Source organism: Cucumis sativus, unplaced genomic scaffold (assembly GCF_000004075.3).
Source record: "Cucumis sativus cultivar 9930 unplaced genomic scaffold, Cucumber_9930_V3 scaffold115, whole genome shotgun sequence".
NCBI lineage: Eukaryota > Viridiplantae > Streptophyta > Magnoliopsida > Cucurbitales > Cucurbitaceae > Cucumis > Cucumis sativus.
Genome location: NW_022279521.1, coordinates 83,385 through 96,026, shown reverse-complemented (window position 1 = coordinate 96,026; position 12,642 = coordinate 83,385). Strand labels below are relative to the sequence as shown.

Here is a 12,642-nt window from a genome sequence, read left to right as displayed (position 1 = left end):
ATTTTGGCATATGTATAATTATTTATTTATTTTAGTATTTATCCAAACAAAAGTAGTTAGTTTGGTATTTAACTAGTTGCCTCATTTTAATAGGACTTTTACCAATTTCAACCTTGAAAGCCCATGACCAAAACTACGCGTTTAGATGACGTGTTTCTCCCACTCGATCCTAACATGATCGATCATCTGCCATCGCTACCCTCAAATCCCTAATCTTCTTCGATTCTTGTCGTCCTCTAAAATCCACCTTCCTCCATTTTCTCCCTCCTCAATCCTTCCAGCCCTAACCCTAACTCTCCTCTTCTCAATTTCTCTTCAATTTTCTTTCCATCTTTTTTCCAATTCTTCTGGTCGGAAAATTTTATTATTTTCCGACAATCTCGCGTTCTTTTTTTTCAATAACTGTTTGAGAAATGGTATCCCCGAAAATCCCAATTGGTTGTTCGATTATGGTTTGATCGAAGACATCCCTGTACCCGATGGGAATTTCCCGGTCGCGAGCTCAAGCTTCTCTTGGCCTATTCAGCCCTTTAACGGCGCCCATGATTCCGGGTAATCTCAGATTTCTCTCAATTATTCTTTTAAGCTTTTTTCCCCTTCTTCTTATCGAATCTATTGGGGAAGACATAATACTTCCCGGATTTTCTTGTTCATACCGAATTGTTGGAGGTGGGTGACCCTTTCTCTCATTGCTCAGATTAATTTTCGAGAGGATTTCTTTTAAGCAAGATCTCAACCTGGTTTTGAACATTTTTGGATTGAGTTAGTTATTGGTTCAGACGTCCGACTTATGAATGGAAGTTTAGGAGATTTTGGGTGGGAAATGTTTTGTACAGATGCTATACTTCTGATTGTGTTTGGTGAACTATCATGTCGTTGACCTAATTAATTTAGTATCCACGGGGATGATGGTGTAGTTAACCAGAGTTTTGTTTTTTGGGCTAAAACTATTTGTTATTGTATTTTAGAAACTTTAAGATTGTGAGGATGATGAACAAAGAACGTCATACCATTGTGCATCTTGGTTTCGATGTTTATGTGTATTTGTCAGTTGACCGTTTGGAAAGAACTCTGATGTTATTTTTAATCCTTTTAGTATGCGAAATAATATGTTTTCTAGTTTGCTTTCAATGGACATGTTGATATAAATTTTGTGTGTACTTATTTCTTTTTCCTTTGACATGTTATTGCAGTGTGGAAATTGATGGTTCGTTGGCAGATCTGGATGGCCGTCTAGAATCAGGCTCAAAGAAGCGGTACGAACCTTTATTGTTACCTTTTAATCTTTTTTGTTTGGACAAAATTATCCTCTTACTTCCTTCAACCCAACATGTTGAACTCAAAGAAAGATCAGCATTTTGCCTCTAAATAATATGCCAGATTTGAATGTCTTTCCGTATGAACAGCTAACCCATGGGGCTGTGTTATTATCACAAGTAGAGCAGCATGGTGTGAATAAATTACAAGACTTCAGAATTTCTTTATGGACTTTCAGGAAGCATTTAATTAGCCATCACTTGTAATTTTGAGTTCCTTTAATTTAAAATTGCCTGAAATTTTCATTAGTATTATGTTTTGATGGGCTCAAAATTACTTATAGGTCAGTTACTATGACAATAAGTTTGGGGGTAAGATAGGTAGATATTGCTTTGGTTTACGTGACTAACAGAATTTGAGTATCTTTTTGCTGAGATGCAAGGCATTTGCCCCGTGCACAGCACATGGTATAGATGTTTCCTTATTTGCTATGAGTTAACTGTAGAGTGGAGAGCACTTGGTTTTGTGGCTTAGATGGGGAGTTAGCGACAGCCACGATTCTTCATAGTTTGTCCAATTGAGCTTCAACCCATTTATTTTTATTTACATTTTATGAGAATTTTTATAATTATGCTGTGGATCCATTTGTGTTTGCTTTCATGTATGTTCTCTGTGTGAAATTTGGTTATACATGTTAAAGATATTGAGGTGGTTAAAGTAAACCTAGATAGAGAATAATAACAGATTAGAAATTAGAAAGGAAAATTTCATATGCCATTGAATAAGTACCCTTGTTTTCTGTTACAGGGTTAGATCTGATTCATGTAGTGCATCAAGCTCCAAAGCATGTAGGGAGAAATTGCGGAGGGATAGGCTCAATGACAAGTACTTCCTCTGACCCAAACCAATGTGCAACCAACACATTTTCCCTTCATTTATGTTCATAAGGATTATATGTTGCCCCAGCAAAGCATAATTTTTATGATGAATCTCAAAACAGGTTTCTGGAACTGGGCTCCATTTTGGATCCTGGAAGACCACCCAAAACTGACAAGGCTGCAATTTTAGTTGATGCAGTTCGAATGGTGAATCAGCTACGTAGTGAAACGCAGAAACTAAAGGAATCGAATTCAAGTCTCCAGGAGAAGATCAAAGAGTTGAAGGCAAGTCTCCATGGATTTCTTTGCCAATTTGTTTGCATTTTATGCATTTGCATGGAGAAATATAAAACGCCAAATCATAATTTCATTTCTTTCAATCTTGTGTAGGCTGAGAAGAACGAGCTTCGCGACGAGAAGCAGAGGCTCAAGGCAGATAAGGAGAGGCTAGAGCAGCAAGTAAAGTCCATTCCTGCTCAACAACCTGGCTTCTTACCTCCACCAATACCCACATTTCCTGCTCAGGGTCAAGCTGGCAATAAGTTAGTTCCTTTCATTGGTTACCACCCTAGTGTTGCCATGTGGCAATTCATGCCACCTGCTGCGGTGGACACGTCACAGGATCACGTACTCCGGCCACCTGTTGCCTAACCTGGTGGCAACCAAGGTTGCCAAAAGAAAACCATTGGCAGCACGCGATTGCTTGGGATTTTTCCCTGGACCTTCATTTTTACCTGCCATTGTCAACTAATATATATTAGTTTTTTTAGTTAGTAGGCTCGCCTGTCAATTGATTTTTTGAGGGCTGCTTATGTTATTTGTCATTGGATACTTGAAAGAACCCTACCTGTTTTTCTTAAGTATTGTAATTGTAAATGTGAATAAGTGAGTGATTTGGTAATTGGTTCTGTCTTTTCAGAAGTCGTGGTCAAGTTAGGAATGCCATTAATTTTTTGGGAAAATTTCTAATTTTAAAATAAAAATTGTCAACCAAATACATCTTTAATTTGGATGATATTTGCAATCCTGGCTTTTTAATCAATCATTAGTTTAACTTCCTATAAGTGCAATGAATTAAATAACATTTTGATATATATTTACGATTATCAGTTTTTAAAGAAATTTGGGAGTTGTATTCATTTTCAAATTATGAATTAAATAACTTAGATAGCGGACTATTGCAATTTGTTAGAAATCCAAATGGAGTTGTATTCATTTTCAAATTAAGTTGCTAACTGATAGATGATTTATTCATTGTTGTGATCCACAAACGTGAATGTTAGACCAATGATAAGGATCTGTTCAAAATTCGAGAAAAAAAGGAAGTATACTATTGTTTAATAACGATGGTTTTCCTTTTTCAAAAACAGAGAAAAAAAAAGACAAAAGACCAAACAAACCAATCTATCGCATAGAGAGTTAACAAATAAAACAGCTATAAGAGAATGCGAAAACGACTAGTCTACTATGACACAATGAGATTTGTTTTTCTCTCTTGACAAAAAAGAAATATATTAACAGTATTTCCAACCTCTTATTTTCTCATACAAATTTACTATATTTTTTTGTTTTCTAAATTAATATTTTAATTCAAATAAAAAAAACAAACTTAATTTTTTAACAGATGAAAAAGAAGTCTTCAAAAGTCGACTTAAATTTTTTTAAAAAATAGTACATAGACAAAAAGGAAAAGTAAAAGCAAATAGTGTTACAAACTTTTAAGTTTCAAAAACAGAAAACTAAAAAATAAATAGTTAACAAACCCAGATGTTTTTGAGCAAAGCCACTTTTTAGCAGCCTAAAAAATACAAGGTTATTTGTATTCTCAATCCACCTAAGTTAAGGTGAAAAAAAAAAAAAACAAATTGGACTACTTTATTTAACTCTTTCTTGTATTGGTTTTTTTTTCTATGGTTATCCTACTTGTGCGCTGAAATTACTATTAAAGGTGGCTTTTTGTTGAGTGAGAAATTATATTCTAACAAGTATGTATATATATTTATTTATTTATTTGTAATTTAGCACAAATGTAATTGAAAAGGCTGAAACTTTAGCAAATTTTCAAAAGTAGAAGGCCAAAGTTCAAGATGTCAATCTTGGTTGGTTGCACCAGAGAGAACTAACATTCAGATTTTTCTACCAGATCATCAAGTAGTCAAACTCTCTACTCATGATAAGGTGGATTTTTGGCTCGACTAAGTAGCATGCATTGGTCAAACACTTTTTTTTTCATAGAAACATTGATCAAACACTTTGAAGGAATAATAAAGAGACATTTGTAAATATATATATCTACATATATGTGTGTCTTCAATTAACTTGAAGTGAATATACATATTCTTAAAAACAAAAATACAGACCATGCGCGCATAAGAGAGATTTGAACCTAAGGAAGAATACTTTGAACGAAGCACTTAGCTAGGGACAAAGCTCTCAGTTAGTGGATATTATTCAGTTAGTGGAACTAACAAAACAATGCTAGAAGTACTTGATAAGAAAGGCAAGGGAGTTTTGTGCATGAGTCCTAAAGTAGGAAGTTCCTGTAGTCATTTGAAAGGAAAAGTCACTTATGCGTGTGATCATTGATGAACAAAACCTCTGATCTGAGTGACTAAAACATATGCAAGGAACAGTGGGAAGACTATCTTGGGTTAAACCAGCTCCGACCGACTGACCGATGTTCATCCCTACTGTGTATTTTGTTGGTCATTTGTGTAAAACCAACTCTCTTCCGTATTGGTTTTTGTTGGTCGTTTGTATTGGAACCATAGGAGCTCGAATCCTCCTTGAACCTCATGTACACCTTTACTATTTCAATAATTAATCAATATCAATATATCATTAGAATCGTTATCATCATCAACACCTTGCAAATGTCCAAAGAGAATCTAAATTTATGACAAAAGTAATAGTTCAAAGGTTAAAGGTGTCTTCCACTCTAGAGGTTGGAAGTTTGATCCCTCATCCCACGATTGTTGTACTAAGAGAGAAAAAAAATCAACAACAACATAATCATGTATTCTATTTTTAGTGGATTTCTAGTGTATTTTATTCTCTTTTGTTTACCCTTAATCCAAGCCAACTTCACCTCACCTTGATTGATGGCGATGTGCTGCTTTGGGTTGTTCTTTCAAGTGGATTGTTGTTGTGGTTGGTTTTTCTACACCACATTATTTCCCTTTTAATGGCTTTGACAATAGGAGTTTGACTTAACTTTGTGGTTTCACGAGTATGCATTTATTTTCTCAGAGTTATGATTCCATGGTCTCTCTCCTTGAGCGCTTTCATCAGGCGATTAATTTTCTCAACATCTTCGTCATGACGGTCTTGAGCGTTACATCAGCCATCGTGATAGACATCACATCAGAAGTGTTTCACTCTTTGACCTGTTAGAGGCAGAATCAAAGTTATCATACAAAGGATATTCCTTGAAGACAAACCCAACAATTTAGGAGATTCCATCAACTGCTTGAGGATGCTATGCACGATGATCTCCTTTGAACAACTACAGGTGACAAGTCTTGTATAAGTGTCGCTTGCAACAGAAGATTTTGATGCAACTTTTTTTTTTTTTTTTTTTATCATTGTTGGTTTGTTGATTTGAATTTCAAGAGAGAGATGAGAGGTAGAAATGTTCCACTAGACATGTCAATTTGTAAGCACGAGATTTCTGAAGAAATGTGTTTCGTGGAGTTAAACTTGTGTATACAGTGTTTGTATTGATTTGATGTGATGTGGTTCGATCTCTAGTTCTCGATCCTCTGATTTTCTCTCGACTGAGTGCTTACACTTGATGTATGGAAGCAAAACTAGTACTTGATCCTCTAATTATCTCTTGACTGAATACTTATACTTGATATATGAAAGCGGAGCGTTTGATGTTCTTGAAGTTGGAGTCTTGGAAGAAGATTTATGATCCAAAGAACTTGAGTTTCAAGGAACGATGTCGCCTTTAAGAGCTATTGAGTCTTTTTGTTGTTGGGAGAATTCTCTCTAGGCTCTCTGGAATTAAAATTTATGAACCCCATAAATTAAGAGAACTCTACTATATTGGTTCAATGGTGGACTTTATGGGCTTGAGCTTAGTTGGTTCACGGACCAGACTCCTAAGCTCAGTCATATGGATTTGGGCATTATTTAACATTTGGACTACATTAAACTTATCTTTGGCTCAATTGAACATTAGTCCAAATAAACAATATTTAATTGTACAAAAAATAATTAACTTGATCAAACAATTATGATGAAACACGTGGCTTCATGAAGATTTGCTAATTTACGTCCTCAATTTCAATTTGAAACACATGTCAAATTTTAATTAGTTCTAAATCCAATTATAATAATTTGGTAAATGACGTGATTGACAACAACCGCATTTGAAAATGACTTTATACTAAAATTATACCTAACAAGAAATTTACCGAACTTTTAAATATATATCTTCAAATAAAAAGGGCAAAATGCACATTGATTCCTCGAGGTTTGAGGTTTACGTCTACTTAGCCCTCGAAATTTTAAAATAAATACTTTAGTCCCTCACATTTGCAAAATACTTCTAAACGATATTTGATTTGTAAAATACTTCTAAACGATATTTGATTTAGATTTAAGTTGAAGGGAATGAAATACTTATATCAAACAGACATGTCATGATGTGAAAGCTAATTGTAGGATGACGTTAATTTCTTTGATTAATTGGCAAAAATAAACTATAAATTAATTTTAAAAACTTAAAAGCCGGCAATCATCATCATAGTGAAGAATCCCTCTTTTATGTTCTTCAACTCGAACCAAACCTTACAATATATTAGTCATGCCATCCAAGCAAACTCCATTTCCACTCTTAACACAACAACCCTTCCATTTGTCGTCAGACAAAACATTCAATTAGCTTACTACACTCAGCCAAGCCCAAAATCTAAAAAAAACAAATTCACTTTATTCTATGCGATTTTGGCTTCCATGGGATTGGCGACTAATTATAGATTTCTGATTTTCGAAAGCTATGTGGCTGGAATCAAAATCGGATGTGCTCTGATGATAACTTCGGTGTACATGATAGTCCAATACATTCAATGAGTTTTTTTTTTTTTTTTTTTTTGGAAGAAATCTGAAGATTGAAAGGTCTAATTCAATGCAATTTGTGATGGTTCGTGAAAGTGGGTAAGATCAAGGGAAAACAAGAATGGAATTTGGAGTCGAGAGAAAATGGGAGTATGAGGAAGCCATGGCAGAACATGGTTTAGGAGATATTTTAACATTTTAACTTTTTTAAAATTAATTTATAATCTATTTTTGCCAACTAATCAAAGAAATTAACATGTCATTGTACAATTACCTTCCAATCTAGATTAATAAGCATTCCATTCATTTAAAATTAAATCCGAAGTATTTTACAAAGGTAAAAAACTAAGTGCTTGTTTTAAATTCCGTAAACCAAATAGATATGATCCTTAAACCTCATGTACCAAAAATGTATTTTGTTAAAATAAAAACTATCATAGTCACATCATTGTTAAATTTCATTAATCATATTTAATAAGTAAATGTAAATAAAAAAACCTATAATGAAATAAATAACAATTACATAGACACAATCGAACTTAAATTTTAGAAGAACTAGACTAACTTTATCTGTATATATGCTTATATTCTTAGCAAGGGATTATTTTGGCAGTCCCAACTCCTAACCTCAAAAGATTAGTACAGATTCTCAGCCTTTTTCTTTGGCCAAATAATTCCAACTTTGGTCTCTTTTTCCAAATTTCAACATCCAAGGTATACATGTTTAGATAAACTACAAGTTGCAGGAATAATGTCAAATATCACCTAGAATTACAAAACGCATCCAACTTATTTGATCACAAGTCATGCACTTGTTCAAATCAAAATTCTAATAGGAACATCTTTTCACTGCTAACCAAAGTTGTGACCATAACGTGAGATTGCTATCACGGCTTGTTTTGTTTCAGATAAAAAGGGATAAGCAAGAACTACCTCACTGGTTCTTTGTAAGCTCTATAAGCTGAAGAAATGGACTAATTACCAGTATGAACCTAAACTACATAGAAGAAGAAAAGGACAAGAAAAACTGAACTGTTCCTCTGTCTCATTCAGCAACCTATAACGTTTTACTACAAATTGTTCATTTCATAAGCAGGTTAGTTGGGTTTCTAGCTTCCATAATGTGATATAGTAATGCTGAAAGAAAATGACTGATTACTAATTACTAATTAGAAGAAAAATAATATTTGATGAAGTTATCTGTACATGCGCTAAATGGCTCAAGTGGTTGTCATAGCATCCCAGCGCCAAATTGTCCCATCTTCACAGCAACTCAAAATTATACTGAAACAATGAAAACAATGTATTCATTTTAAGTTTTACATGTTTGATGTCAACGGAAATGGAGAGAGGTTCATAATAAACACGCAAATTGCCAACCTTCCATCAAAGGACATGGCTGTCTGTCGAGGAGACTTCGACTGGGCATGAGACAACCTAGATGAGAAAATGAACAAGAAAACTTCGAGTCAGAGGAATAATTAAGAAACCACTGTAAAAACATAATAAAATGTTGAACAAACCTTGCGATGAGAACTGGGGGCTTGACTGAAGTTCCCAAACAAAAATTTTTCCTTCCCTGTTTCCTGGTGTGCAAAGAATAGAAACAGTGAGATCTCAATTGATCAATTGGTAGTTAGGATTTACAAGGACTATGTTGCAAAGGCTTGGCATGAATTGGTCGCTAGCATGAGATGGAGTTACCTATAGCAGCTGCATTATAATGAAAATCACAGGAAAACTTGATAAACCAAATATCACATTCAGGAACAGGGTACTTCTGAAGAATATCCACAGTACCCTAAACAAAAAAAAACATTGGTAAACTTAGATCCACAGAAATTGCCGTGCTGAGCACAAATGGAAGAAATATAATAAATTGATGTTTCAGAAATAAATAAGGTTGATGATCATACCTCTCCAGGTGACTGTTCCTTCATTTTAGGTTCCACAACACAATTTCATTGTCAACACTCTGAAATGCACAGAGATAGTCCTTATTATACTCCGGATGATAATTTGTTTTTAAAAATTATAAAAAAAACATGATAAAAAATTTATCCACTTTCTTTTTGGTGCCAAGGGAATAATCACACAGGCTTATGGCTTGCAGTTCAGGGAGTCGAGTGTCCAAGTTTTAGAATCCTAAGATTCATTATTCTAGTAGAAAACTAGAAAATCCTAGATGTCTCCCGAAGTAGACATTAGAGGATGTGCATCTCTGTGGAATGGTAGGTTGAGGCCACGGCAAACAATCACAAACATACATAAACGTGTGTGTTTGTGCAGAAATTTCTAAGAGTGCACACCAACGTGGTAGGTTAAATATTTTCTGATTGGTACTGCAAAATATGCACTCCCTATATTACAAATATGATTTTGACTAAACAAATAAGCAAAACGTATTCAGGATGTGTTGGGGTTTCTAGTTTATAGAGTAATCTAAGCCTTATCCAAAATCAATTCTATAATACTTCCAAAAATGAAACAAGATGATCTTGAGAGAAATGTACGCTTGGGTATGGCAGTAGTGCTTTACCCATGGCAAAACCATTCCCATCATACTCTCATGATCAACCAATAACTGTCAAACACATTATCAATGGAAAGAGAAGCTTGTTCACCTTTGAAAGAATAAAATCACCAAGCCACCTACTGCAATCAACATAATTTGAATGAACTGATGCTATGAACACCTGAATTCACAAAGTAAATTTAGATTCAGAAGATAAATGTCAATCTGAAACATAAAGAGGTGTGATACTTACTGGAAATTGGACATACTTGGTGGGAAACTTTGATGGAAGATCTGTCCAGGTAAAAGATTTTTCCACGTATGTCCAGAACTCTGAAGCAAACATTAATAGAGAGAAAAAATTATTATAAAGAGCTAGTCAACAGAAGCTGGAATTTAGCCTTTGGACATAATAAAAATAAAAAATAAAACAAAAACAAAAATTTTAATTGATGCAATGAAAACTCATAACTTAGCCTTTGGACATTAAAAGCTCGGAATCAAGAGTGTGGAACAACATGGACAATGAACAATTCATGACCACTGAATTTGAATGGAAAAATGCCACAGGGCATGAAAAGAGATATCTCGAGATTGATTACTAAGATAGAATGAGGATTCCATAAAATTATGTTGAGGTTCAATTGGGTTAACTATGAATAATACTCAAATTAGACCAAGTCTCAATACTTTAATCTTCATAGAATATACATTGGCAATAGGTTTAAACAAATACATAACAGGCAATGCCCTACCTTTCATTGACCAAATTTTTACTCAGTGTTGTCCATTCCACAGCTAGCAATGCGATAAATATCTGATGGATGAAAATCCTAAAGCAAATATAACGTCAGTACACTTTATGTCCTAGGTTTCAAAGCAAAAAGTTCACTTAACATACAATTGGAAGATTTCTTCAAAAAGAAAAAAAAACACAGAATTGGAAGATCGAAGTAGGAATTAAGAAAATTAAAAAGAGATAAAATGCATATAGTCTAATCCTTACCACACTTAAGACCTCATTACGATGACCACCTGCACCAGCAAATCCAAAATGCAAATACCTGTATGAACATTCCATAATCGAACAGACTCATCCTGGACAATTAAACCATTAATCAAGGTAATTTGAAAAGATCGTAAGAAATATATCTTATCCTAAACAAATCTAAGAACATATTCAGCACCGTACTTTACTTGCAGAGATCACAAGTGATGGCTTCAGTGGCTGAGTCCCTGATTTCATTTATTGAATCACCATGACCAACAAAACTCTGCAAAGAAGAGCAGATCAAAGTTGGAATGGAAGCAAGTTAAATACCTGAGAGTAAATCATACAATTAAATTTATGTACAACTACTACAAATAATCAATGCACGTTCAACTCCATGGCAAGTTCACCTAGCTGACAGATAAGCAAATATCATGTTCGACAACTTCAACTTTTTTTTATGACCATCAACCATTTTCATGTTTATAAGCCTTCCATCCTCTCTTTCCCTTGGCTACCAATTGGATGGTGCTTGCAATTTGATGGATTATTCACTTCCCTAATGTATATAGACTGGCATTGGATACTGCTCATTGAGTGAATTGTTTCTCTATCTCAATTATTGACTTTCTGAATATGCTCAGTTTGTGCTGCTCCGTGAGTGGATTTCTTCTCTACCTCTGGAACCTCTTCGATTTTTTTTTTCTGGTCCCCTGACACACCCCCCCCCCTCTCTTTTTCTATAATTACTATTGTCATTAAAATGCATATAACAACTGAGAAAAATAAGATATCTCCTATAACTAAATTAACAAGGCATTCATTCGTATGCTGATATGCATATGCATTCTTTAAGTGTATGTAAAACTATATTCCAACTTCTCGTTGGAAAATGAAAATACTAAAATCTGATGATTATGATCCAAAGCAATACCTTATATATTTTTCACTGCCAGCATCAATAACACGGATTATACCATTGATTCCACCAGCAACAAAAAAGGGAGCCATCCACGTTGTAAGCCCAGCTTACAGTGTAAAAAGATTCATCCTTCTGATCTACAAAGTACATGGAGAACTCAATGTAACTTGAGAATATAAACGGATCAGAGATTAAACTACAACACAGTCACTCACATCTTCATCGACGTAAGATTGCAACACGCTATAACACCCCCTTCAAGACATTGGTAAACTGTAATCTGCAAGAGTATTAAGCATCACTAAAACTGCACCAAATTATAAGGTCAGGCGGGTAGTCACCTGAAATTACTCAGTGCCTAACTGATCAGGACACCCACGGATGTAAAAAAAGAAAAAAAAAAAAACAGCATCGAAGTTTGAAATTCATCAACCAAAACTTTCATGGAGACAATTTCATAGCATTAGCACCAGAGTTTGGGGGGAGCCGTGAAGGCAATTTTTTACTAAAGAATCATGATAAATGGATTATAGAAGTAGCAGATTTGCAGTATCACAATTGGAAATGCAAGACATCAAGAGAGAAACAAGATCTGAAGTACCCGACACCAAGAAGGAAATAGTAATCGAAAGGCAACAAAAACTTCAAAGAGAAAAGATGGGTCACTCTTGAATTTTCCCTTGAATACTGCAAAATCGAAAGAAAACAAATGTAGAAGATATGAATGAAGGGCTGACCCGATTGCCGCCAACAGTGGCAAAAACATTGAAATATCGAGAGTCGATGAAGTTGAAAACTACAGCATAAAGAGGCCTTTTCCCTTCTTGAAGGCGGTTGGTGACCCTATACTCCTTCTTCTTCGATGGCGTTAACAAACCCACCACTGGTTCAGACCTAAAGCATATTTTGCATTAGCGGGAAATGCCCGAGATAGGGACGGAGACTTTAGTTAAGCAGGCAGCAAGAAGAGGACTTTTCACTAAGTAAAAACTGCATCGCAAAATATATGCAATTT

At 34.7% G+C, this 12,642-nt stretch overlaps 1 protein-coding gene and 1 pseudogene across 1 annotated transcript; one reads left to right on the top strand and one right to left on the bottom strand.

Moving 5' to 3' along the window:
* Window positions 1–178: 178 nt before the first annotated feature.
* LOC116405530 (transcription factor ILR3-like) lies at window positions 179–3,130 on the top strand (the record flags this gene model as incomplete). The annotated part of the gene is made up of 5 exons (XM_031889497.1): window positions 179–552; window positions 1,194–1,256; window positions 2,065–2,142; window positions 2,258–2,420; window positions 2,526–3,130. Coding segments are annotated over 5 exons (939 nt in total), but the record flags the coding sequence as incomplete, so codon positions are not given.
* A 4,881-nt stretch (window positions 3,131–8,011) lies between these two features.
* Window positions 8,012–11,716, bottom strand: LOC116405529 (annotated as a pseudogene).
* Between the last annotated feature and the right edge of the window lie 926 nt (window positions 11,717–12,642).